We start from the raw sequence: 24,852 nt of genomic DNA on the forward strand, positions 1-24,852 counted from the left end.
AGAACCATCCTTGCATTCCAGGCACAAACCAACTAATATTTGACAAGGGTACCAAGAATATACGATGGAGAAAGGATAGTTTCCTCAATAAATGGTTTTGGGAAAACTTGATATCCATACACAAAAAAATAAAATTGGACCCCCATACACAAAAATAAACTCAAAATAGATTAAAGGATTCAATATTAGATCTGAAAATGTAAAACTCCTAGAAGAAAATGGAGCATAACCTTCTTGACATTGGTCTTGGCAATGATTTCTTGGATATAACACCAAAAATACAGGCAACAAAAGCAAAAATAGACAAGTGAGACCACTTCAACTGGAAAGCTTTTGTACAACAAAGAAACAGCCAACAGAATAAAAAGGCACCTATGGATTGAGAGAAAATATTTGTGAGCTATATATCTGATGAGGGGTTAATTTTCAAAATATATAAGTAATTCCTAAAACTCAATAGCAAAAAAAACAAATCACGTGACTAAAAATGGGCAAAGAATGTGAACAGACATTTCTAAAGAAGGCACACAAATGACCACCAGGTATATGAAAAGATGCTCAACATCAGTAATAACCACAAATGCAAATCAAAATTACAATGAGATATCATCTTACCTATTAGATGGTGATTATTTTATAAAAACCTGAAAAGATTACAAATGTTGGTGAGGATGTGGAGAAATTTTAACCCTCAAACACTGTTAGTAGGAATGCAAAATGGTACATCAGCTATGGAGATAGTGTGGGTATTGCTTCACAAAAATTAAAAATAGAATTACTGTATGATCCAACAATCCCACTTCTGGGTATACATGCAAAAGAATTTAAATCAGGATCTCAAAGAGATATCTGCATTCTCACATTCATTGTAGTATTATTCACAAAAGCCAAGATATAGAAACAACCTAAGTGTCCATCAACAGATTAATGGATAAAAAAAATGTGACAGATACTTACAAAGAATATTATTCAACCTTAAAGAAGGAAAGTTTGCCATTTGCAATATGGATAAATCTGGAGGACATTATCCTATGGGAAATAAACCAGTTACAAAAAGACAAATACTATAGGACTTCACTTACATGAGGTATCTAGAATCATGAAACTCATAGAAACAGAATACAATAGTGGTAGGCAGGGGGGTGGGGGGAGGGGTGGGAATGGGAAGTTATTATTTAATGAGTATAAAGTTTCAGCTATGATAGATGAATAAGGTCTTGAGATCTGCTGTGCAATATAATGCCTATAGTTAAAAATATGCTATTGTGCATTTTAAATGTGCTGAGAGCAGAACGCATCTTAAACGTGCTGAGAGCAGAACACATTTTCAGTGTTCTTACCACAAACAGAAAGAGAGGTGAGGGGAGGTTATGGGAGGTGTTGGAAATGTCAACTACCTTGATTGTAGTTATGGTATCATGTGTGTTTGCATATGTGCAAACTCATCATATTTTTCACATTAAATACATGTAGTTCTTTGTATGTCCATTTTGCCTCAACAAAACCACTTAAAAACTTTGGAAAACAATTCTATAAATCCAGATGGTCCCTTATGAATAGTGAATTTTATCAAGTATTTAAAGAAAAAATAATACCAATTCAAAATGCAAGAGGAAAGATTTTCCATCTCATTCTACAAGCATTATTCTGATACCACAATTAGACAAAAACAGTACAAAAAAAGAAAACTACAGACCATTAACCTCATGAAAATATATACAAAAATCCTCAACAAAATATTAGCAAGTCAAATCCAGCAGTACATAAACATAATGCACCTCAATCAAGTGGGGTTTATACTGTAAACGCAAGAGTAGTTCAAAAATCAATTAATGTAATTTGCCATACTAAAAGTCTGAAGAAAGAAAGCCACTTAATTATATAAATAGATGCAGAAAATCCCTGAGAAAATACCTATCACGATAAAGTTCCCAGCAAACTAGCAGAAAAAATGAAACTCTTCAAGCTGCTAAAAGACATCTACAAAAAAACCTATAACTAACATCATATTTAATGATGAAAAACTGAGCACTTGGCCCCTACTAAAGGAAAAAGCAAGGATGTTTGCTCTCACCACTCCAGTTCAACATTATACTGAAAGTCTTAGCATAATATGGCAAAAAAAGGAAATAAAAGGAATATAGATAAGAAAGGATAAAATAAAATGTCCTATTTTCAGACAATAAGATCATCCACATAGAACATCCCAGGAAAGCTTCCTCTTGGAACTCATAAGTGAGTTTAACAAGATTGTAATACACAAGATCAACACACAAAAATCTATCTTCAACTGTATTTCTATATGCAAGCAATGAACCACAGCAGACAAAAACTGAAAAATTAATACCATTTACAACAGCTACCAAAAAATGAATACTTAAGGTATAAATCTAACAAAACATGTATACGGTCTCTATGTTGAAAACCAATCTAAGACCAAGAGATTATAGGATAGATTCCATCTCCCTAGTAGTTTTTACAATGATCCTTGCACTCACTTCAGAGTAGAAGGTTTAAGACCCTTTTCCTAGAGTTAACCCTGACAAAAGCATGTGCCTAACGTTAGTTAAGTTCCAATGAGCACTAGAAATACTTTCATTGTTGTGTTGGGCTTTTATTCAAATACAAAGAAGAAAAAATATGGGTGGGAACTCAGAATGCCAAATAATGTGCCTATCATATACAAACACACATATCCCACTCTTCCCATCCACTGAGAGGTCCTTGACAGAGAGGCAGTCATAGAACACAAGACAGGCAAATCCACCCAGTTTTTATTGTGGAGATTTTTTTCCAACCTAACTCCAAAACAATCCCCCTATAAAATTAAATGAGACTACCTGGAAAACAGGAATTGCTCAGACTAAAGGGATTCATCCATTCAACAGATTTGTTGAGTATCTACCTGGTACTCTGCCAAGGACTGAGAAACACAGCTAAAGTCTCTCTCTTAAGGATCTAACAGTCTAATGGTGAATACAGATATCAAACAAATAAATACAGGAAATTAAATACCCAGGAAATTGAAGGGAGAGGATTTCTATGATTTAGGAAGGAGTTGATCTAATCCACCTATACCAAGATATCTCAGATGACACCTTAATATGTCTTAACCATGTTTCCCCTTATCAATCAATTAGTAGGAAAAAATCCAAATTGGGAGGGAGAAATAGGAAGAGAGACAAACTGAGGAAACAAAGGGGCTATCATCTGGCCCCCAAACATAACACGACAATAGCGTATCGTACACTCAGCTTCTCATCTTTTTGAGGGGACTGGTGGAAGAAAATAAGAAAGCAATGAGCTCCATCTAGTGGCCAATACCGTATTTTAATTTTTCTTCACAACATTTTATCATTACCTGATATCACCTATTTGTTCATATTTATTGCCTGTCTCCCTTAGTAGAATATAAGCTCCATGTGGAAAGAAACTTTATTTTGTTCATCATGGAATCAGCAGGATCTAGAAGGCTGTCAGGCACAATGCAAACCCTCCATACAGTAAGTATTTTTAAACCCATGAATGACTATCTTATACACACTATTATCATCCCAACTGCATTCCTGATGCTTTTCCCTGAAAGTTCACCATTTGATAATCTAAAGCTATACTGAACGTTTCCAGAATTTGATATTTATATTCTTGTACCATTTAGAAAGGAATCTTCTCCCTCTTTCTGCCTACAAAGGATCTCATCATTATCCCTTCTTTAGAGACCTAGAGAACCTGGTGTCAATTGATGTTCCTTCCATCACTTTGGGGATCTACCTGGCATAAGGCATGCAGTACTGACTTTGGACCAGCAGCCATGCCAAAAGGACACTGCACACCACGACAAAGTGAGGGAGTAAAGGGCAGTAGCCATGGAGATCCTCCAGGAGCTGAGAATCTGCCTAGAGGCCTCTGAAAGCTGAAAAGCTCCAATGTGAGCAAGGAATTCCAGAGGCAATGTCACACTGAGAAAGGTTCTAAGGCAGTGATACTTCCTTGTGTAGCAGCATTTTGTAAAACACATTAGCCAAAAGCCACAACCTAACCCATGTTTTGAAGGGCACAGTACTTCTCAGAGTTTCCACAAGCACAATTTTTATTGTTATATGTTACATATGGACCCCATGTTTTGAATGAATTTTTTCTACCTAACTGATTTGTAAAGTCAAAACTCATCTCTTTTTAAAAACTGTTCAAAGACTGTGCAGACTTTCTCATTTGAGTAATTAATGCTCTTACTTGAATTGCTATAAATCCAACCAAATGTGTATGTGAAAAGATATACAGGTAGATGAACAGATAGATAAATAGATACATAGTTATGCTGGGCAAGCTTTCTGTGGGTAATGAATATTTCTACTACAATTTTTAAAATACTTAAGCTAATGTTTGTACAGCTATTATTATCTGCTTAAAAGCATTAACTTACAGTAATAATACATATGCATACTCAAAATATTCCATTTTAAATAGCTACCTGAGGCTGAAAACTAAACATAACTCTTTTTTGACAAACATAATTGTCTATATTTGAAGTAGACAACATAGTGATTCCATTACATATACTGTAGAATGAGTACAAAGATCGAGATAATTAAAACATACATCCCCTCACACAGTTACCATAGTTAACTCTTTTCTGTGTGTGTGTGTGTGTGTGTGTGTGTGTGTGTGTTGAAAACACTTAAGATCTATTCTCAGCAACTTTCAAGAACATAACTCGTGGGACTTCCCTGGTGGCGCAGGGGTTAGGAATCTGCCTGCCAATGCAGGGGACACGGGTTTGAACCCTGGTCCAGGAAGATCCCACATGCCACGGAGCAACTAAGCCTGAGTGCCACAACTACTGAACCTGCGTTCTAGAGCCCGCGAGCCACAATTGCTGAGCCCATGCGCTGCAACTAATGAAGCCTGTGTGCCCAGAGCCCGTGTGCCCAGAGCCTGTGCACTGCAATGAAGAGTAGCACTGGCTCACCACAACTAGAGAATGCCCGTGAGCAGCAACGAAGACCCAACGCAGCCAATAAATAAATAAATAAGTAAAAAAAAAAAAAAAGGAACATGTCGTTATAGCAGGAGTGTAAGATGGAAAAGGCTTTAGGAACTTACAAACCTAGACTTAATTGTCATTTTTTCCTGGAGCAGGTCCTTCCTAGCACTGCTTGAGGATTATGAGTAAAGGAAGAATGTAGTTCTGCCTGCCTGACTCTTAATATCTACAGGGGACAGATGCCACTTGAGAAGCATTTCCAGATAACAAGGCATTGCTATTATCTTCCACTTTGTTCTCCTCTCTGTCACTCTGTTGTCACCTGGAAGGTCCATGGAAAGTAAAGTGAGATGCCTTTGGTAAGCAAATGAGAGGAGTCAGTTAACCATCACAGCAGTACTATGACTGTATATCAGGAAGCCTATGTAGAAGATTTAAACAAAATGGAGGTTGATTTCTCTCATGTCAATATAGTAGGTCCAGAGCTAGAGTGGTGGCTTCATGATATCAGGGCTCAGGTTCCTTCTCTCCCATCCTATTGTTCTACCATTTTCAACTTGAAGATTCTACCTGGTGGTGCAAGAGGGCTGTAGTCAACATGTCTGTACTCAAATTGTCAGGGAAATCACAAACAAAGGCAGCAATGAGGGCATATGATCCTTCAAGACATTTCCTGGAAGCAGCACATACAGCTTCCACTTATACCCCACTGGCCAGAATTTAGTCATACGGCCCACCCAGCTGCAACAGAGACTGGAAATGCAGACTTTATACCAAGCACCCATATATTCTGCTGAAATTTGGGAGCTGAATTGCTATAGAAGAAAAGAATACTAAATGTTGGGGCATAACTAGCAACCCCATCCTAAAGGTTGTTTCCCTTTTTCTTAAGGAACAATTGTATAGTACTTAGTAAGAACTGAGCACAGTTCTAAGGTGGTTTTGTTGTTGTTTGTTTTTTGCTGGGTTTATTTTGGTCTATGAAGTCATTTAATCTTCAGAATAGCAATATAAGTAGATATCTTATAGATAAGGAAATTGAAACACAGAGAAATGAAGTAACTTACTCAAAGCTACACAGCTAGAAAATCTCACAGTTGAGATCTGAACCAGACAGCTTAGCTTACCAGCGGAATTATACTGCCTTCTCTCTGAAATATTTAGTCCTCTCTATGAGACAATGGAAAAGGCTTTATGTCCATAAGGGAGATGTGCCTTTTTATTCACAAAACAAATGAGCACAAGGTATAAGAAAGGTAAACCCATTAGCCATTAATTCCAAGGAATCGCTTACATTTCTGTTTTAAAAGCCAACATGAATATAAAGAATAACACAAGGCTTGACATACCAACAAAGTATTTGAATGCCAGCATCTGGTCTTTCAATCACTTAATGAAAATGCATCTAAACCAATAAGAGATGGCAAATCAAACATATTTATACTCTCTTGCTCCCTACTCAAACCCCACTGAAATAACAGTGAGGAGGTTCTTTTAAGCCATAACCCTGTAAGAGCAAAAACAAGGGGAAAGACAGTGACAACAAGCTTATAGACCTTAGAAAGCAAACAGGCAGGTATCCCAGACCAGTCACAAAGAAAGCCAAAAAAGCAACTGGATCTACCCCCACAGAACTCTCCAAAAGGTTCAGGACTAAAAACAAGAGGGTCATTTAAAGGCCTTTCTAAGAAACAACTAGATCCTCAGATCCCCACCACAAGTTCGCACACCCCCACCAACTGTTCCTCCTTCACCTCAGCAAGAGATTGTCTGTTTATACTCTGAAGAGGGTAAACAGTGTTTGAATTAGGAGAAACTAGGAGAGGTGACTGTGGAGGGGTAGAGCTGAAAAAGAAGAGAGAAGTGAATGTCGGCAGAATGAACATTGTGACCCTAGCCCAGACAACTTCATCTCTCCCTCTAACAACCTGACAGATCTTCCTGCCTCTACGCTTGCCTACCTACAAGTCTCTTCTCCAAAGCAACTAGTGTCTTTTTAAAATGCGATTAAGATAGTATTCCTCTGCTTAAGATCTTCCAGTGGCTACTTCAATATAAAATTGACACTTTCTGTGGTCTTCAAGGCTTTGCATGCGTGTGGTCTCCAAGGCTCTGGTCCCTGCCTTCCTCTCCACCCTAATCTGGAAGCACTTTCCCCTGGATTACAGTGCTTTAGGCACACTGGCCTCTCTCTTATTCCTTGCATGCCAAGTTTAGTCACATATCAGAGCCTTTTCAACTGCTATTTTCCTATCCAGAATCATTTTTTGCAAGGTTGCATCTTTATCACTCAATTCTGGGTCAGATATTACCTTCTTAAAAAAAGCCTATCCTGCTGACTATTGTATTTAAACTATCTGCAGTCTTCACCCCTCACTGCTTCTTTCTTAGCACTTATCACCATCTGAAGTCATTGTATATATGTACTTGTCTGTTGCCTGTTTCTTCCTCTTTAATGTTTGAGACACTCACTTTCTCTGCCTCATTTCCCCCAGAAGCCTCCATACCTATGCTCTCAATTCGTGTATTTGTTAAAAAAAAGCAGTACCTGGCATCAGGAACTGAACTGACACTTACCCCTAAGTCTTCGGTATTGTTACAAACTAGCCCTGGTGTTCCCCTGTAAAATATAAAAATCTGACAGAACACTAATATCAGACAGTCCCTCTCTGATTATGATGAAGTGAGACAACAGACAAGATTACTGAATAATCCTCCCTAAACCCAAACAAAAACAAGGTCACTGCAAATTACAAAAATAGCAAAGCTCCTCCTCTCCTGGCTAGAAAAACCATTGCTTCTTTACCAATTACAGAATTAGCCTTGCAATTCTTCTCCCTTCTTCTACATGAGATGCATTATGATCCCCAACCTAATACTTACCCCCACTTCCTGACCAGCACCCAAAACAACATGAATCTCCATTTCCTTGAACCCTCCCCCAAATCACCCAATACAAGCCCAAATCCTGTGTCTTTTCTAACAATCTGATATTGACATGACCCACTGTTCCCCAAGGTGTGTGCCCTCCCTCTTTGCAACAAACAGTGAACCCAGCTTATTGTCTAGAGGTGTGTCCCTGGTGGCCTCTTGGATGGAGAGCATTGACAAACCCATGCTCCTCACAGTAGCTCACAATCTAGGGGTAGATTCCCTACTGTACACAAGCATTTTCCCATTCTTCTAATCATCTTGTGAATCTCACTGTACCTAGTTGGAGAGTACATTCCTTCAATCAAAGATGAACTTAGTTCTTTGCTCTGTGGTTGAATAACAAGTTACTGCCCCTCCCACTCCTTCTATCCTCTCATCTTGTTAAATTAGAAGAGAAAGAAAATCTAGTTATGAAGCTCAGTTCTTACCAGAACCCCTCCTTTCGCTAACACCGCCCTCAACAAAGGAGTAATTCAGGGTGTACCTTTTTCCCTCAGCCGACTTTTCTTCTTCACGTTTAAAGTGTCACTTATTTTCCTTCTCAGTTTCATACCTCACTCCATACTCGCTTCTCTGATTGAGCTCGTTTTACTGTTCAGGAAAGTAAAGTTCCTCTCGGCTGTTGCTGTTTTGTTTTTCTCACCACCGTCATCAGTGATAAATACAGCTACAAAACTTTTGCACACTCTCTTTAGCCTTGCCCTCTCTGGCACCTTCTAATATCTAACTACAAACCTCCTCTCACCTAAGCCCTGTGGCACCACAGCTTGCCTTTTCTTCCAAATCAATCCTTTGGCCTATGACCCGCCCCAAATCCATCGGTAACATACATCCAAATAGAACTGTTGACCTAAATTTCATACCCAATCCCGGCCAAATACAAGCCCCCGCCCCATCCCGTCCCTTACCCAGAGCGCCTCAATCACGCGGCCGGGATCTGGCTCCGCACCTCCACGCGTCCAGTCCGGGCGGTCCTCACAGCAAATCGAGCCGGAGTCCAGACCCCACAGCCAATCCCCGGCCACGTCCCAGCGCCCCCTCCATCCCGCCCCCTTGCTCTCCTCTGCGCGGCGCCTTTCACCGCCGCCTTCCCCACGCCCGCCCAGTTGCGTCCAGTCCGCGACCACGCCTGACCCCTCAGCCAATCGGCGTTTGGAGTCTCGACACCACCACCCCCGGCCCGCAGTCATCCCTGTCCAGGCTCCGCCCCCACGTCTGAGTCCCGCCCAGTCAGGCTCCGGAACCCTCGCGGACTCGAGCTCAGGGAAGCGAGGTTTCCAGCGAGGGAGGTGAGTGGGGCGCGAGGCGGCAGTGACAGCGGTGGTCTCGGGTACGGAGCCACGCGGAGCGAGGCCGGGAGGGAGGGAGGCCTGCTGGGGTGCGCTCGCCGGGCCGCGCGCCTGGCGGGGTGGGAGGAAGAGCCGGGTTTGGATTTCCTTCAGGATTCGGACTCGCCTTCCCGAGCGGCGGCGCGGGGGCGGGCCTGGGCCGCTGACCCCCGGCCCTGGCGGACGGCGGGGCTGATAGCAGAGGGTCAGCGCTGGAATTTCAGAGTTTGCTCCGGAGTGGGAATGGCACTGACGTGACTGGCCTTCTAGGGAGGGGCCCCTTGGACCCCGGTCCTCGTCTGCCCCTTATGCGCTCCATTTTGCAATTTGGGCATTTTGGAAATGGTGTGGGAAGCTAATACCGACTACAGTTCATCCGTAACCGGGATCCTCAGTGTAAAAAAAGAAACAAAGGCTGCGCACTTGCCTCGTCAGTGACTCTTAGTGGATCCCATAGCTTTTAGATAAAAGAGATCAGCGGTCCAATCTCTTGCTTTTGGAGCCCCCCCCACCCGCACCCCCACCCCCACCCAGTATGGACATTCTTCTGTCTTGCTGGCGCGCAGCTCCCCAGCTGCTACCTGAGGGAGGAGCAGGGCAGCTGGCTCCTTTCACACCTGGCTGGCTGCTCACCCACCATCACAAAGTTTTAACTCACGTGGGGCTGAAATTGAACTCCTGACCGCTTAAACTGAACAGCCATATTCCTTCTCTCTGCAGAAACTTTTAATTGATGACACGAATCCCATTTTCACAAAACAGCTTTTCAGCAATTTCAGGATTGTGTTTCGTAACTGAAGACTTGTGCCGGCTCAACATGGCTGATTTTTTCCGTTCTTGCTTCAATGGCATGGCTTTGAGGCTTATTATTCCCACTGTACTTCCCCCGCCGGTAACTCGTTCACCTCCTACATGCCCTCTGTTGTATCAGTAAGCCTTATAAACATTCTAGAAGTGGACCAACACGTAGAGCATGAAGTGGAAATAAACTTGCCTTGGGTCAGACTCTTAGCCTGGGTTGTGCATTTAATTAGAACTAGGCCTTTTTGCAGGGACCTCACATTAATCTTCCTTGAGCTTGCTGTTAACCTGAACATCTGTAGTTTTTGAAATTCACTAAATCTCTGCCTACCTCGCCTCCAATATGCAAAGTGGTTTTGAATTGAATATTTGGATTTCAGTCCAGAGTGTTAGACTTTTTACAATTCACCTTGACTGCTTTATTCATCTTTTAGCTTTGGATTCTCCAGCAATTCATCAGCCTTCTCAGCTTCAGGTCACTCCCCAGCTGTGCCACACATATCTTCTGTATCTTCATTTTTAACAGTCTACACCAAGGATAATACATAGTTTAATTTTCTGTTGATCATGTATATATGACGTGCAGTTCATCTTACATACAATATGCCTTAATCAGCTTTACTCGATCACCCTGATTTACAGTTTCCCGATTTTCTTCAGAGAACATTGTTTTTAAGTATAAGTGAAAGAAAATGCAGTGAAAATATTGTTTAAAATTAAAAGCCATATACCTTTTGGTTTTCTACAACTTTTCGATTCAATGACATTCCAATTCATTTAGCTTACCAGTGAATATGCATATGGAATGGTAATTGCTTTAGAAAAGTGCTTCTCAAAAAATGTTTAAAGTACAGAAGAAGGAAAGCTTCAGGGGCTCTGAATCTGTATCCGTCAGCCTGCTTAGATTTCTTTGGAGCCAATTTTTCACCGGTGCCCCCACAATTCCTTCTACAATGAGACTACCTATGAGAGAGTAATGAATGAGAAGAAAAGATCTGTGCACTGAGGAATTCTATCATTTAAGTTTGGCAAAATGAGAGATTGTTGTAGGTCAAAAGCCAAGGGAACATGGTGTTTCTGGGAGGAGACAGGGCTTGACCAGCTGATCTAAAGCTGCAGAGAGCTCAAGGAATGTGAGAATTGCAAAATGTCCACTGAATTTAACAATATGAATGTCAAAATTGACTTGCACAAGAGCTGCCTCTATGAAATGGGGCATACAAAAATCAGATTGCACTGGGTTAAGGAGTATAGATGAGGAAAGGGGAAAGTTAATAAAATGATATCTTTTTACTGGATTGGCCAAAAAAGTTTGGTTTTTTTGGTAAGATGGTTCTAGTAGCGCTTAGTTGTTTTTAACTTCATTGGAAACAATTTTATTGGATTGTATTGTGACAGCTGTCATACTGGCGTGCATTTAAAAAAACTTATCAAAATTAGTGAATTTTTGGGTAGCCATTTTAATGTCGAAGATGGAAGAAAAAAGCAACATTTCCAGCATATCATGCTTTATTATTTCAAGAAAGATAAAAATGCAATTGAAACTCAAAAAAGATTTGTGCAACGTATGGAGAAAGTGCTGTGACTCATTGAACATGTCAAAAGTGGTTTGTGAAGTTTTGTGCTGGAGATTTCTTACTGGACAATGTTCCATGGTCAGGTAGACCAGCTGAAGTTGATAGTGATCCAATCGAGACATTAAGTGAGAACAATCAACAGTATACAATGCTGGAAATAGTCAACATACTAAAAAATATTGAAATCAACCGTTGAAAGTCATTTGTACCAGCTTGGTTATGTTAATTGCTTTGATGTTTGAGTTCCACATAAGTTAAGTGAAAAAAACCCTCTTGACTGAATTTCTGCGTGCAATTCTGTGCTTAAACATAATGAAGACGTTCCGTTTTTAAAACAAATTGTGACGGGCAATGAAAAGTGGATACTGTACAATAATGTGGGACAAGTGAAATGAACCACCACCAAGCACACCACAGGCCGGTCATCATCCAAAGAAGGTGATGTTTTGTATGTGGTGGAATTGGAAGGAAGTCCCCTATTATGAACTCCTTCTGGAAAACCAAATGATTAATTCCAGCAAGTACTGCTCCCAATTAGACCAAGTGAAAGCAGCACTTGACAAAAAGCGTCCAGAATTAGTCAATGGGAAAACCTATAATTTTCCACCAAGATAACACAAGACCACATGTTTTTTTGATGACCAGGCAAAAACTGTTACAGTTTGACTGGGAAGTTCTGATTCATCCGCCATATTCACCAGACATTGTACCTGTGGATTTCCTTTTATTTTGGTCTTTACAAAATTCTCTTAATGGAAAAACTTTCAGTTCCCTGGAAAACTGTAAAAGGCACCTGGAACCATTCTTTGCTGAAGAAGATAAAAAGTTTTAGAAGGATTGAATTATGAAGTTGCCTGAAAAATGGCAGAAGGTAGTGGAAAAAAACAGTGAATACACTGTTCAATAAAGTTGTTGGTGACAATGAGAAATGTGTCTTTTATTTTTACTTAAAAAAACCAAAGGAACTTTTTGGCAAACCCAATAACTAGAAGAGACTTGAGCAAGAAAATCTGAATATACAGAAGAGAGGGCTAATAGTGGAACAAGGTCTGTGTGGAGAGGAGAGAAATGACATCTAAGTCATGGGAGGAGGGACTGTCTTTTTGTAGCAAGGCCGCTTCCTTTATTATACTAGGAAGAAAAAAGGAATATCTTAGCTTTGGTTTTTTAGATGTGGATTAGTTGAAAGAGTTCCCATCTGATGCCTCCAGTTTTCTCTGTGATAGAGAGCAAGGTCATCTGCTTACACTAAAGAAGGTTTTTTGTTAGAAGAGTGTGGGAAAATTTTAAATAATCATTTTGTACTATGGGAGAGAAATATTGCCTATTCTCTTATGGCTTTCGGGTGAGCCCAAGAAATAAACTGATATAAAACAGATTAACAGGAGAAAAGCACACATTTGATAAAAGTTCTACGTGACACAGGAGCTTTCACAAGGAAATGAAGACCCAAAGAAGTAGCAAAACCAAGTGCTTTTATGCTGGATTGAACAAAGAGAGGCCATTGTGGAAAAGGCACAAAAAAATATGGGGAGACTACAGGAAGATAAGAGTTATTTTAACAAGGTCTGTTTGTACAAAATTCTCTCAGCTTTAACTCCCTAAGGATGTTTCTTTTTTCCCAGTACGGGGCAAATATCTTTTACATGGGAATTTTATCTCCTGTTTTCAGGAAGAAAGGGGAAGATCAGATCACTCTTCTTGCCTCGACTCTTTTTCCAGTGCCTTTAGCTCAAAATAATCCTAGGCCAAAGTGGCATATTTTGGGTTGGCATATTCTGCCATCCTCTGCCTATAAAATATAGTAGAAATGCTGGAGAGTGTTGGGGCTCAATTTGAGATTAGTGACCATAATTTGTGGTGAAACCAATCCTATCCTTTGTGATTTTCTCCAGCAGTCCACAGGTTCATGGGCCATTGGAAAAACAGACACTAATTGAGTTCATCCAGGGCCAGGGTTTTATAGATACCTATCTATAAAAGACAGACAGGGAGCTAGGGCACTCATTGTCAAGAACATGATTGAAGCGGTAGAACTGGCATCTAAATTGGAAAATAAAGGAAGGTGAGGCTGATTGAGAAAAGTAGAGGCAGCCTCCTAGAGATCTTGATGATGTTTAAGAATAGTAATCATTGGAATAAGTGAGGAAATTGAAAGGATAGGTAGTTTATGGTCAAAGATCAGAATGCTTCAATTAGTTGTTTTGGGATTAGACCAGATTGAGGTAATGGCAAGGTGCAGGGTGTGACTGTAGGAGAGAGTGCCTAGGGTGGAATGGATGAGGAGAGCAATGGGCACAGGGATGTCAGTTGTTGGATGGGTCATCTCCGAAGACATTGAAATTACCTGGGATGATCACAGAACTTGGAGCTGAGAAGAAAACTGTGTGCCTAATGACAAACTCTCTGATGAATGACAAGGAGTTATCAGCAGGTCAGAAGATAATATCAGTGAGGAAGGTGAGGGAAGTAATAGTCTGGTAATGGAAAAATAGACAGCAAGAAAGAGGTAAGTGGGGCATATACAAATGAAAGCTGACACTGAGGGATATAGAAGTGATATCTTCAGGGAGCAATAAGGTTTGAGTTGCAGCTAGGAGGTACAGGGGACACTCTGAAAACATAAAGATACAATGGAGTTTGCTGAGAATGGTGCGGCTGTTCCAAAAGACACAGTCGAAAGTTTGGAAAGTGAAAGGGCTGGGTCAGTTTCTAGGCAATACATTGCATTATGGAGGTAATGTGCTATAGAAAACCGGGAAGAGGAGGTGGGATTTAGGCTTTGGGATTTCCAGAGGAAAATGGGTAGATTTAGTGTCAGCTCCCTAGGGGGAGTGGGTGTTGACCTGTGGTGGCCAGAGGGCGTGGCTCGCCCAACCTGGGGGGAATCTCCCAAGACCTGCAGTCTGAGGTCACACACAACCAGCCAGTGACTTACAGTACTTTCTGAGATTACCTTTCAAACCAAACCAAGGGTTCATTTTTTCACCTGTTTTGAAGTAAGAGGAAACAGGCCCAGCAAGAGTCAGGGAATTGTCCAAGGATAGAAACCTTTTTTTAATATCAAAAGTAAGGATTAGAATCCAGGTATCCTGGGCTTCCCTGGTAGTGCAGTGGTTAAGAATCCACCTGCCAATGCAGGGGACACAGGTTCCATCCCTGGGCCGGGAAGATTCCACATGCCATGGAGCAATTAAGCCTGTGCTCCACAACTATTGAGCCCATGTGCCACAATTCCTGAAGCCTGTGCACCTAGAGCCTGTGTTCTGCAGCAAGAGAAACCACCACAATGAGAAGCCGGCGCACCACAACAAAGAGTAGCCCCCCCGCTCACCGCAACTAGAGAAAACCGTGTGCAGCAACAAAGACCCAAAGCAGCCAGTCAGTCAATCAGTCAGTCAATCAATAAACAAATAAATAAATTTATTTTTTTTAAAAAAAGAATCCAGGTATCCTGATTCCTAATCCTGTTTGCTCCCCTCCCAGCTCCCCACCCCCATTTATCTGAAGAAAGGAGAAGAGGTTTCTCTCACTCACTTTTACTTGCAAGAATTTTACTTCTACTCCTTAATACCAAAGAAATTAGGTTGAACTTAAATAAATGGGCATTTATTTGCTGAAAAATATATTGTCCTAAATCAAATAACTCAAGGATACTGAATGAAGATTTTTCAACTTACTTACTATTGTTTGGTAATACCTTTCCTCAGAACTAGCCCTACTGCCTAATCCAATTAATATTTTATTCCTGAACAGAACTATTAATGACCCAAGAATAGGCATTTCTTGATTTAAGAAAACTTGGTTTCTCACTTGAAAGTCGTAAAACATAATAGATAATTACTTACTTTACAAAGGAATCAATATTTCATAAAGGACTCATCATAAATAGTTCACTTAAATCAATAATTTATAATGTGATTTTATGTATTCATTCAGTCATTTGACGCATTTATCGTGTGACTCCTATGTGCCAGAGAAGACGGTGGTGAACTAAACACACCAGGTCCCCCTGCTCATGGCGCTTACATTAAATTATCGAATGAATGAGTAAGTGGTCAGCCAAACAAAGTGCTTTGCAGAGGAGTAACCTAGGCTGATGTGATGTAGAATGGCTAAGAGGCTGTCATTTAAGCTGAGATTTGTTGACAAGGTCAGGATTTTGTATTTCACTTTTTAAGAAACATCCAGTATGTTATTTTTCACATCTAAAGCTATCTGTAGCCTTCATATTTTGGTAACTTAAAGAGATTCATAAGTATTGATAGTTTCAGTGGTCCCTTTGAATCGATAAAGTATGTCTTTTTTTCTAAAAGTTTGATTTTTAGAGATAAAGGAAATGCCAACCACTGGTAGAACATTGATGAAGTGAAACTTTATGGGAAGTTTCTGCTGGCCTGAATGCTTTCACTTCTAAATGGCAGTATAATAAGAATTCCATTTTGCTTTGCTCTCCCTACACTGACCCATGATTGATAATGATTTCCTTACAGGTAGAGAAGTAATTCAGATGCATGCCTGTTAGAAGCCATTTCAATAGATTCCAGCTACCTAGCTATCTTATGGAATTGTTGAAGGAAGTACCATCTGAGAAAATAAGGGAAGAGTCACTCATATATTCTTTATATTTTATACAAGTTTATGGTTTATCAGCTAGCTATAAATGTTTAATAGTGATCTAAATATATATATACTCCCTTTTAAAATTTTTTCTTTTATCCTGTAGCATGTTTTTGGCCCAGGGGAGACTGTGCACCCTTGGCAATAGACCTAAATTCCTGAAGACAGTTTGTACTTCAAAAATCCTTGGACTCTCTGCTTCTGCTGTATGTATTGCTCATCACTTATAGACATAATATTGCACGTATTCTGCAATGTCCAAAAAACATAATTTTTAAGCTACTTTATAATTATTTTTTTAAATGAGTATTTGTATTATATAAGCTGAAATGATCTCTTGTCATCAGCTAGAACTGACCTTCACTGGGCAGCTGCTTGCCTGTCTGTATTAGGCATATTGCTAGGCATTTTATTCAATAGCTCACTTTATTTTTTTTAATTGAAGTATAGTTAATTTACAATATTATGTTAGTTTCAGGTGTACATCATAGTGATTCAATTTTTTTTGCATATTATATTTCATTATAGGTTGTTTTAAGATATTGGATATAATTCCTTGTGCAATACAGTAAATCTTTGTTGCTTATCTATCTTATGTATAGTAGTTTGTATCTGTTAATCACACATTCCTAATTTCCCCTCCACCCTCTTTGGTAATCATAAGTTTGTTTTCTATGTTTGTAAGTCTGTTTCTGTTTTGTATATACATTCATTTGTATTATTTTTTAGATTCCACATATAAGTGCTGTCATATAGTATTTGTTTTTCTCTGTCTGACTCACTTTACTAAGCATAATGTTTTCTAGGTCTATCCACATTGCTGCAAATGGCAATATTTCTTTCTTTTTTATGGCTCAGTAATATTCCATTGTATATACACCACATCTTCTTCTGCCAGTCATCAGTTGATGGCACTTGGGTTCCTTCCATGTCTTGGCTGTTGTGAAGAGTGATACTGTGAACACTGGGGACCATGTACCTTTTTGAATTACAGGGTTTTGTGGGTTTTTTTTATTTTGAGGGGGGATATATATACCCAGGAGTAGAATTGCTGGACCATATGGTAGTTCTATATTTAGTTTTTTAAGGAACCTCCATACTGTTTTCCATACTGGCTGCACCAATTTACATGTCCACCAACAATGTATAAGGATTCCCTTTAATCAATATCTTTTAGCGTTTATTATTTGTAGGCTTTTAAAAAATTTTTTATTTTATTTTATTTATATATATCTTATTACTATTTTTTTTTTGGCTGTGTTGGGTCTTTGTTGCTGTGCTTGGTCCTTCTCTAACTGTGGCGATCAGGAGCTACTCTTTATTGTGGCGTGTGGGCTCAGCAGCTGTGGCACACAGGCTTAGTTGTTCCACAGCATGTGGGATCTTCCCGGCCCAGGGATCGAACCCGTGTCCCCTGCGTTGGCAGGTGGATTCTTAACAACTGTTCCACCAGCAAAGTTCCTATTTGTAGGCTTTTTTGATAATAGTCATTCTGACCAGTGTCACTTGATAGTTCATTGTGCTTTTGGTTTGCACTTCTCTAGTAATTAGTGACACTGAGCGTCTTTTTATGTGCTTGTTAGCCATCTGTATGTCTTCTTTGGAAAGATAGTTATTCAGGTCTTCTGCCCATTTTTTGATTGGGTTTCTGTTTTTTTGATATTGAGTTGTATGAGCCATTTGTATATTTGGATATTAACACCTTGTTAGTTTCATCATTTGCAGATATTTTCTCCCATTCTGTAGGTTGTGTTTTTGTTTCATTGGTGGTTTCCTTTGCTGTGCAAAAACTTTTAAGTTTGATTAGGTCCCATTTGTTTATTTTTTCCTTTATTTCTTTTGGCTTGGGAGACTAATTAAGAAAATATTGCTACAATTCATGTCAAAGATGGTTTCACATATGTTCTCTTCTAGGTGTTTTAAAATGATGTCATGTCTTACATTTAGGGCTTTAAGCCATTTTGAGTTTATTTTTATATATGGTATGAGGCAGTGTTCTAATCTCATTGTTTTACATGTGTCTGTCCAGTTCTCCCAGCACCACTTATTGAAGAGATTGTCTTTTCTCCATTTATATTCGTGCCTCCTTTGTCATAGATTAGTTCACCATAGTTGGGTGGTTTTATTCCTTGCCTCTCTAGTCTGTTCTGTTAATCTGTGTGTCTGCTTTTGTGCCAATAGCATGCTTTTTGATACTGTAGCTTTGTAGTATTATCTGAAGTCTGGGAGTCTTATGCCTCCTGCTTTGTTCTTTTTCTTCAGGATTGCTTTGGCAAGTTTGGATCTTCTATGGTTCGTATACATTTTAGGATTATTTGTTTTAGTTCTGTGAAAAATTTCATGCACAATGTGATAGGGATCACATTAAATTTGTAGGTTGCTTTGGGTAGTATGGCCATTTTAACAATATCAATTCTTCTAACCCAAGAGCATGGGATATCTTTTCATTTCATTGAATTATCTTCAGTTTCTTATATCAGTGTTTTATAGTTTTCAGTGTATAAGTCTTTTACCTGCTTGGTTAAGTTTCTTCCTAGGTTGTTTGTTTTGTTTTGTTGTTTTTATGTGATTTTTAAATGGGATTTCTTTTACTTTCTGATATTTTATTATCAGTGAATAGAAAAGCAACAGATTTCTGTATATTCATCATGTATTCTGCAACCTTACTTAATTCATTTATTAGTTCTAATAGGTTTTGTGTGGGACTTCATGGTTCTCTGTATAGAGTATCATGTCATGTGCAAATAGTGACAGTTTGACCTCTTCCCTTCCAATTTGGATACCTTTTATTTCTTTTTCTTGTCTGATTGCTGTGTCTAGGACTTCCAATACTGTTAAATAAAATCAGCAAGAGTGGACATCCTTGACTTGTTCCTGAAATTAGCAGGAAAGCTTTCAGGTTTTTATCCTTGAATATTATGTTGGGTTTGTAATAAATGACCTTTATTATGTTGAAATGTTTCCTCTATATGCACTTTGACAAGAGTTTTTTATCATGAATGGATATTGAATTCTGTCAAATGCTTTTTCTGCATCTACTGAGAATACGTGTAGTTTTTGTGTTTCCTTTTGTTGATATGGTGTATCACATTCACTGATTTGTGTATGTTGAACCATCCATGTGACACTGAAATCAGTCCAACTTGATCGTGGTATATGATCCTTTTTAAGCATTGTTGGATTTGGTTTGGTGAGCTTTTGTTGAGGATTTTTGCCTCTATGTTCTCAAAGATGTTGGCCTGTGATAATTTTCTTTTTTTGTAGTGCCTTTGTCTGGTTTTGTATCAGGGTAATTATGGCCTTGAAGAGTGAATTTGGGAGTTTTCCCTCTTCTTCAGTTTTTTGAAATACTTTGAGAATGATCTCGGGTGGCCTCGGCCCACAGCAGCTTGAAGCAGTGTTTCGATTCCTGGCCAGTGATTGAGGTCAGATTGAGACAGTGAGAGCACTGAATCCTAGCCACTAGACCAGTGGTCAGTGGCAAGGCTCTGGCCCTATGACTTTGCAGAAAAGAATTCCCACAAAGACAGAATGTAGTGAAACAAGTGAAGTATTTATTAGAAAAGAAAGAATAGAGTACCTGTGGATAGAAACTGGTGGGCTCAAAGAGAGAGTCATGCCCTTGTGGCAGTTTGAATCACTTTTATGGGGCATTTCTTCCATATTTCCTTTGACCAATCATTTTGATTTGCCTGCTTTGGAATCCCTATTTGGTGTATCTCAGGATTTTCCCATGTGTGCGCACACATCTCTTAGCCAAGGTTGATTCTACCAAAGAGGCCTATGGGTAGGTTTGGCCACTTGGCATCACTCCCCTTTTGACCTCCAAGGAGCCTTTCTGTGCACGTGTAGTCTGAGGAGGTCTCCTGACTTCAAGAATGAGGAATATGTAGTCTCTTATCTTCTGTTGGGCAAGGCTTAGCCTCCTCTCTCAATTGTGCTCTTATTCCTGTCTCTTGGAGTATCCATCCACAGGTAATGAATTCAAACCATTTGCCCTGGGGGCCCATCTGTCTCCTGCCTCAAATCCCCCCTGAGAGATGTAGACCCCAAAAAATCTTTATGGGGAAGATGAAGGGTGAAGGTCTGTCTTCTGTAGCTTCTTCAGACTGGTAAGGGGCTCATAGACCCTACCTAGTTGGGGTCATGGAGCTCTCGCCCTGTCTCATTGAGGGGCCCCAGGGTGCCTCCTGTTGTTATTTCTACAGGACCTGCTATGGGGAGTGGCTGGAGTCCCTGCATCACATTGTCCTGTGATGCCCTAGAGAAAACAGACGACATAATTAATTTAGGGAAGCAGAGGCTAAAGACTACCTAATCAGAGACTCAAGCAAGGGTAGGAATCTGGTTATACAAGGTTGGTGTATTTTTGTTAATCTTAGGCTTAAAATTTAGTATATTTCTGTTTCTAGAATGGGAGCTCCTAACCTGTTGGTCCCAGGCCTCCTTCTTGAACTGAAAGGTCTTAGTTGTAGATTTGTAACAGCATGGAAGACAACAGACCACTAGGCGAAATATAACAAATCCGTATGGCTGAAACGAGGAAGGTTATAAGAAAATGGACACCTCCCATCAAAAAGCTTCTAATACTTTGTGGGATCCAGGAGAACAAGTTAAAAAACCAGTTTTCAATTTCCTCACCCATATTGAATGGCGAGGATTGGTGGTTAATTGTCTGCTAAAGCCAGGTGGCCTGTTGTCACATTTTCTCAATGTTGGTCTCTACCTGGGAAGAGGTGTTAATGTATGTGCAACAAGAAGTGTTGGCAATTGCACATACTCCTCCTTGTTCTGTCAACAGATAATCCAGGGCCAGACAGTTGTCACGTACCACCTTGGCCAGCGAATCTAGAGACTTCTGTAAATTAGTAAGAGAGTTAGTGGTGCTGTTAGCTATGGCACTAAGAGTATGAGACAAATTTCAAAGGACATGTGGGTGGATGGCTACTCCACACCATGGTAACAAGGTGTATCCAAAGAAATAGGTATCTCCATCTGGGATACCACCAGGTAAATCTTGAGTTAATGGAGTAAATAGTTTTAATGAACTTGCCCAATGCTTGGATTCATTTAAGGAGTCTATCGAGAAAGGAGTAATCAAGGTTCTCAGCATACACTGTGTGGACATGGAGTTACTGTGTAGGCAATTAGTGGCCCATGGTTTCGTATCTTCCTGGCATACAAAAACATATCTTAGTGGGGCACAATAGACTCACTCACCAAAGGTTTTAAAATCTAGCCATCCAGTTCTATTGTTACGGAAATGTTCTCCAACCATATACCCAATGCGTTGCATCCACATCTCTCCTGACACCTGTTCCTTTAATGTGGCTCATTCTTCCTTTGGGTAGCGAGCTAGGGTTTGGGCACAAATAGGTAACTGGAATTCTGGCTTAGGAGGGACCATTATAAAGTGCTGGGGTTCTTTAATGCTGATTCTTCATCCTCCCAGTTTGACTTCATATTCCTCTGCTGCTGCTAAGGGGAGGGTTAGGCAAGAGACATTAGAATTTTCTTCAGTAGGAAAATGAACAATTCTGACTCTGTACATTACCATTTTGAGCCTTGGGTATCTGGAAGAAGGCCATTTTCCATCAGGAACTTGGCCATAATTTCTTATGGGATGGACAGAAGGGTCACTGTGGTCCATGGTAAACTTAGCTCGGGGTAAACAAATCCAGCATTCTGTCAACTGAGTGGAGGAAGCAAGAGTTTGTGCAATGAGAACCAGAGAGTTGTCTGTCCATCCTGTGGATAAGGGAAATAGGCATAGAAAAGCTAAGATAATTAGTAACTTCAGAGAAGTACCAGTCAGGGTCATGTTTAAATCACCCAGCATGGGTGTGATTGAGAAGTTCAGTGAATCCCAAAGCAAGGGTGAGAGCAAAGAAGGCGATAGTTATCTAAATCTGCCAGAGCGTATGCATTATTCTATAAGTGGATTGGAGTGCTGGAAGGCAGAAGGAAGATAGTGGCTATGGGTACCTAGCCTAAGGTCTAAGAAGTCCTTTTGGCCTTTTTGAATAAGAGCTTCAGGTCTTGGAGTGGCTCATTCATCCACCTGGAATTTTCAGGCTGTTCTGGGTCCTCTGGATCCTGTGGAGACTGGGAAGAAGGGGTGGATTCACAGGGATGACTAGAATGTGGGTCTTCAGGTTCCTGTAACATATCAGTGGAGACAGGTTTAATCCTGGGCAGATGAATAGAGCTGGTGACCTCCTGGATTTTAACTGCCTTAGGAGTGCTCAGCAGGACTTGGTAAGGACCCTTCCATTTTGGGAGTAGCTGGTCGCCAGGGGACTCATTTTTCCAGGTCTTTAAAAGTACCCGGTCTCCAGGGTTTACAACAGGGTGACTGGGACCGTCATCTGGAGAGGGTTGTACTCTGTTGCCATGCTCTTGTGTAGCCTTCTGGACCTGGCCTAGGTTTATCATGTATCTAAGATGAGCCTGGGTTTCTGGGTCAGTTAGCATGTCCAGAGTAAAGAATGGCCTTCCATGTGCCATTCTGAAAGGGCTTAACTTAGTGATTGCTTTAGGGGCTGCTCTGACCCTTAGAGAGGGCTGTTGGCAACAGGCGATACCACGACTCTGACGTTTCCTGACGGAGTTTGCCCGAGGTTCTCTTTAGAGTATGATTAGCCTGTACTGCTTTTCCTGAGGACTGAGGTCACCAGGATCAATGGAGATGGTATTTAATTCTTAAAGCCTGTGAAAGCTGTTGTGTGACCTTGCTATAAAGGAAGGTCTGTTGTCACTCTGAAGGTGACGGGGCAACCTGAATCTAGGAATAATTTCCTTTAGGAGTGCCTTAGCCACTTCAGTCGCCTTCTGTGTTCTAGTAGGGAAGGCATCTATCCATCCAGTAAAAGTCTCTACAAAGACTAGTAAGTATTTGAAGCCCTGGAAAGAGGGCATCTGAATGAAATCTATTTGCCAGTCCTCTCCTGGGTAAGTCCCACGTTGCTGAACTGGGCTAACGAGAGGGGGAGGCTTGAGGTTGCCTCCTGGATGATGAGTGGTGCAAAGGGCACAGGCTCAAGTAACTCTTTTAATTGTCTCCAGGAGCCCTTTCCCTGTAAAGAGCCAGAAAACAGTTGTAAACACTGCATCTCTCTACAGATGGAGAGAGACGCCCTTTCATAATTTTCCCTTGTTTAGAGAGAGGTATGAGCAATTTCTGATCTGTGTGCCACCAGCCATGTGTTCCCTTTGTTCCCCCTCTGTCTCATGCCCAGTTCTCTTCAAAAGTCAAGTACCTGGGTATAACTTAAGAAGGGGTAAAGGATGGCATTAATGCCATTCGGTTATGGGCATCAGTGCTGCTTTCTTTGCTTCCCGATCTGCCCTGTTGTTTCCTTGGGAAACTTGAGAAGTTCCCTTTTGGTGCCCACGGCGGTGAATGACTGCTACCTATTTTGGCTTTTGAACTGCTTCTATGAGATGTAAAATCTCAGCTGCATATTTTATAGGGGAATTTCTTGCATTTAGAAGTCCCCTCTCTTTCTAGATAGCTGCATGGTCATGTAAAACAAGGAAGACATATTTTGAGATTAAGTACAGTAAACCATTTGGTATCCTCAGAGATTTGGGTTAATATTTTGTAAGGATTGGCCGCAAGGGGATGTATAGGGACCACGGCATCATTTAGTGCTCTAAAGTCTTGTACCATGCTGTATTCCCCATTTGCCTTAAAAGCTGGCAGAATAGAAGTATGGCATGGAGACTGACAGGCTACCAAGAGGCCATGCCTTAAGAATTTATCTACGAGGATTTGTAAACCCTTCTTTGCTTCCAGCTTTATGAGATATTGTTTCTTGTTAAGATTGTCTCTAGCCTAAGGCTAATTCTTCCAGGTTGGGCTTTTATGGCCCTTCCAGGGATTTCTTTGTCCCGTACTGAAGGGTCCCCTGCCTGCAGAATATGGCTGGGAATAGAACCCTGCTATTCTGGCTGGTCCATCTTAGAGTTAAGATAAGGGGCTGCTCAGGGCCTCCTAACTGCAGTATGACCCCTCAGGAGCTCAGAAGGTCTCTCTGCAGTAGTGGGGTGGGACACTCAGGCACAACTAAAAAGGCTTGTGAAATCAACCGCTGCTCAAACTGGCAAGTGAGAGGCCCAGTAAAGTAATGGGTGCGAGGCTTCCCATCAACACCAGTAACGGGAGGAAAGAGGTCCAGCATGAGAAACCAAGACAGTGTAAGTGGCTCCTGTATCAATTAAAAAATTGATTTTCTTACCTGCCATGTCAAGGACTACCCGGGGCTCCTCAATGGAGATAGACATCTCATTGCGGGGAGCTGCCAGCATCCCTGGGCCGCCTAAATCATCCAGCATGGCCATCTTGGGAGTGGGAGCCCCCTTTCGCCTTCGGGACAGAAGGCAGTCCCTCTTCCAGTGACCTGTTTGTTTGCAGGCTGGGCATGGCCCGGGGGGCTCTTTCTGGCATTCTCGTGCCCAATGGCCAGTTGACTTGCATTTGTAGCATTCCCCCTTGTTGGTCTTACCTCCAGACTGATAGTTCAACTTTCTCGTTCCCCTTGGGGTGTCCTGAGGTCATAAGGCATGGCTGACAGCAACGGCTATCAGTTTTGCATGAGCCCTGGCC

At 40.8% G+C, this 24,852-nt stretch overlaps 1 protein-coding gene and 1 pseudogene across 4 annotated transcripts in view; one reads left to right on the forward strand and one right to left on the reverse strand.

The window, feature by feature from the left end:
- Window positions 1–8,990, reverse strand: part of LOC130839568 (guanylate-binding protein 1-like) — a 66,280-nt pseudogene extending 57,290 nt beyond the window's left edge.
- KYAT3 (kynurenine aminotransferase 3) overlaps window positions 1–24,852 on the forward strand; it is a 195,278-nt gene that overhangs the window by 110,826 nt on the left and 59,600 nt on the right. The window contains exons 1-2 of one of the 4 annotated variants that reach the window (XM_057713766.1): window positions 9,141–9,207; window positions 16,351–16,450. The exons of 1 other annotated variant lie outside the window; for it this stretch is intronic. In XM_057713766.1, the coding sequence (XP_057569749.1) occupies window positions 16,352–16,450 (99 nt within the window). In that variant the 5' untranslated portion in view covers window positions 9,141–9,207; window position 16,351. Of the gene's footprint in view, window positions 1–9,126; window positions 9,208–15,658; window positions 15,675–16,350; window positions 16,451–24,852 lie in introns of those variants that run through there. 2 more of the 4 variants (XM_057713757.1, XM_057713775.1) reach the window with 2 other exon arrangements.

Source organism: Hippopotamus amphibius, chromosome 1 (assembly GCF_030028045.1).
Source record: "Hippopotamus amphibius kiboko isolate mHipAmp2 chromosome 1, mHipAmp2.hap2, whole genome shotgun sequence".
Lineage (NCBI taxonomy): Eukaryota > Metazoa > Chordata > Mammalia > Artiodactyla > Hippopotamidae > Hippopotamus > Hippopotamus amphibius.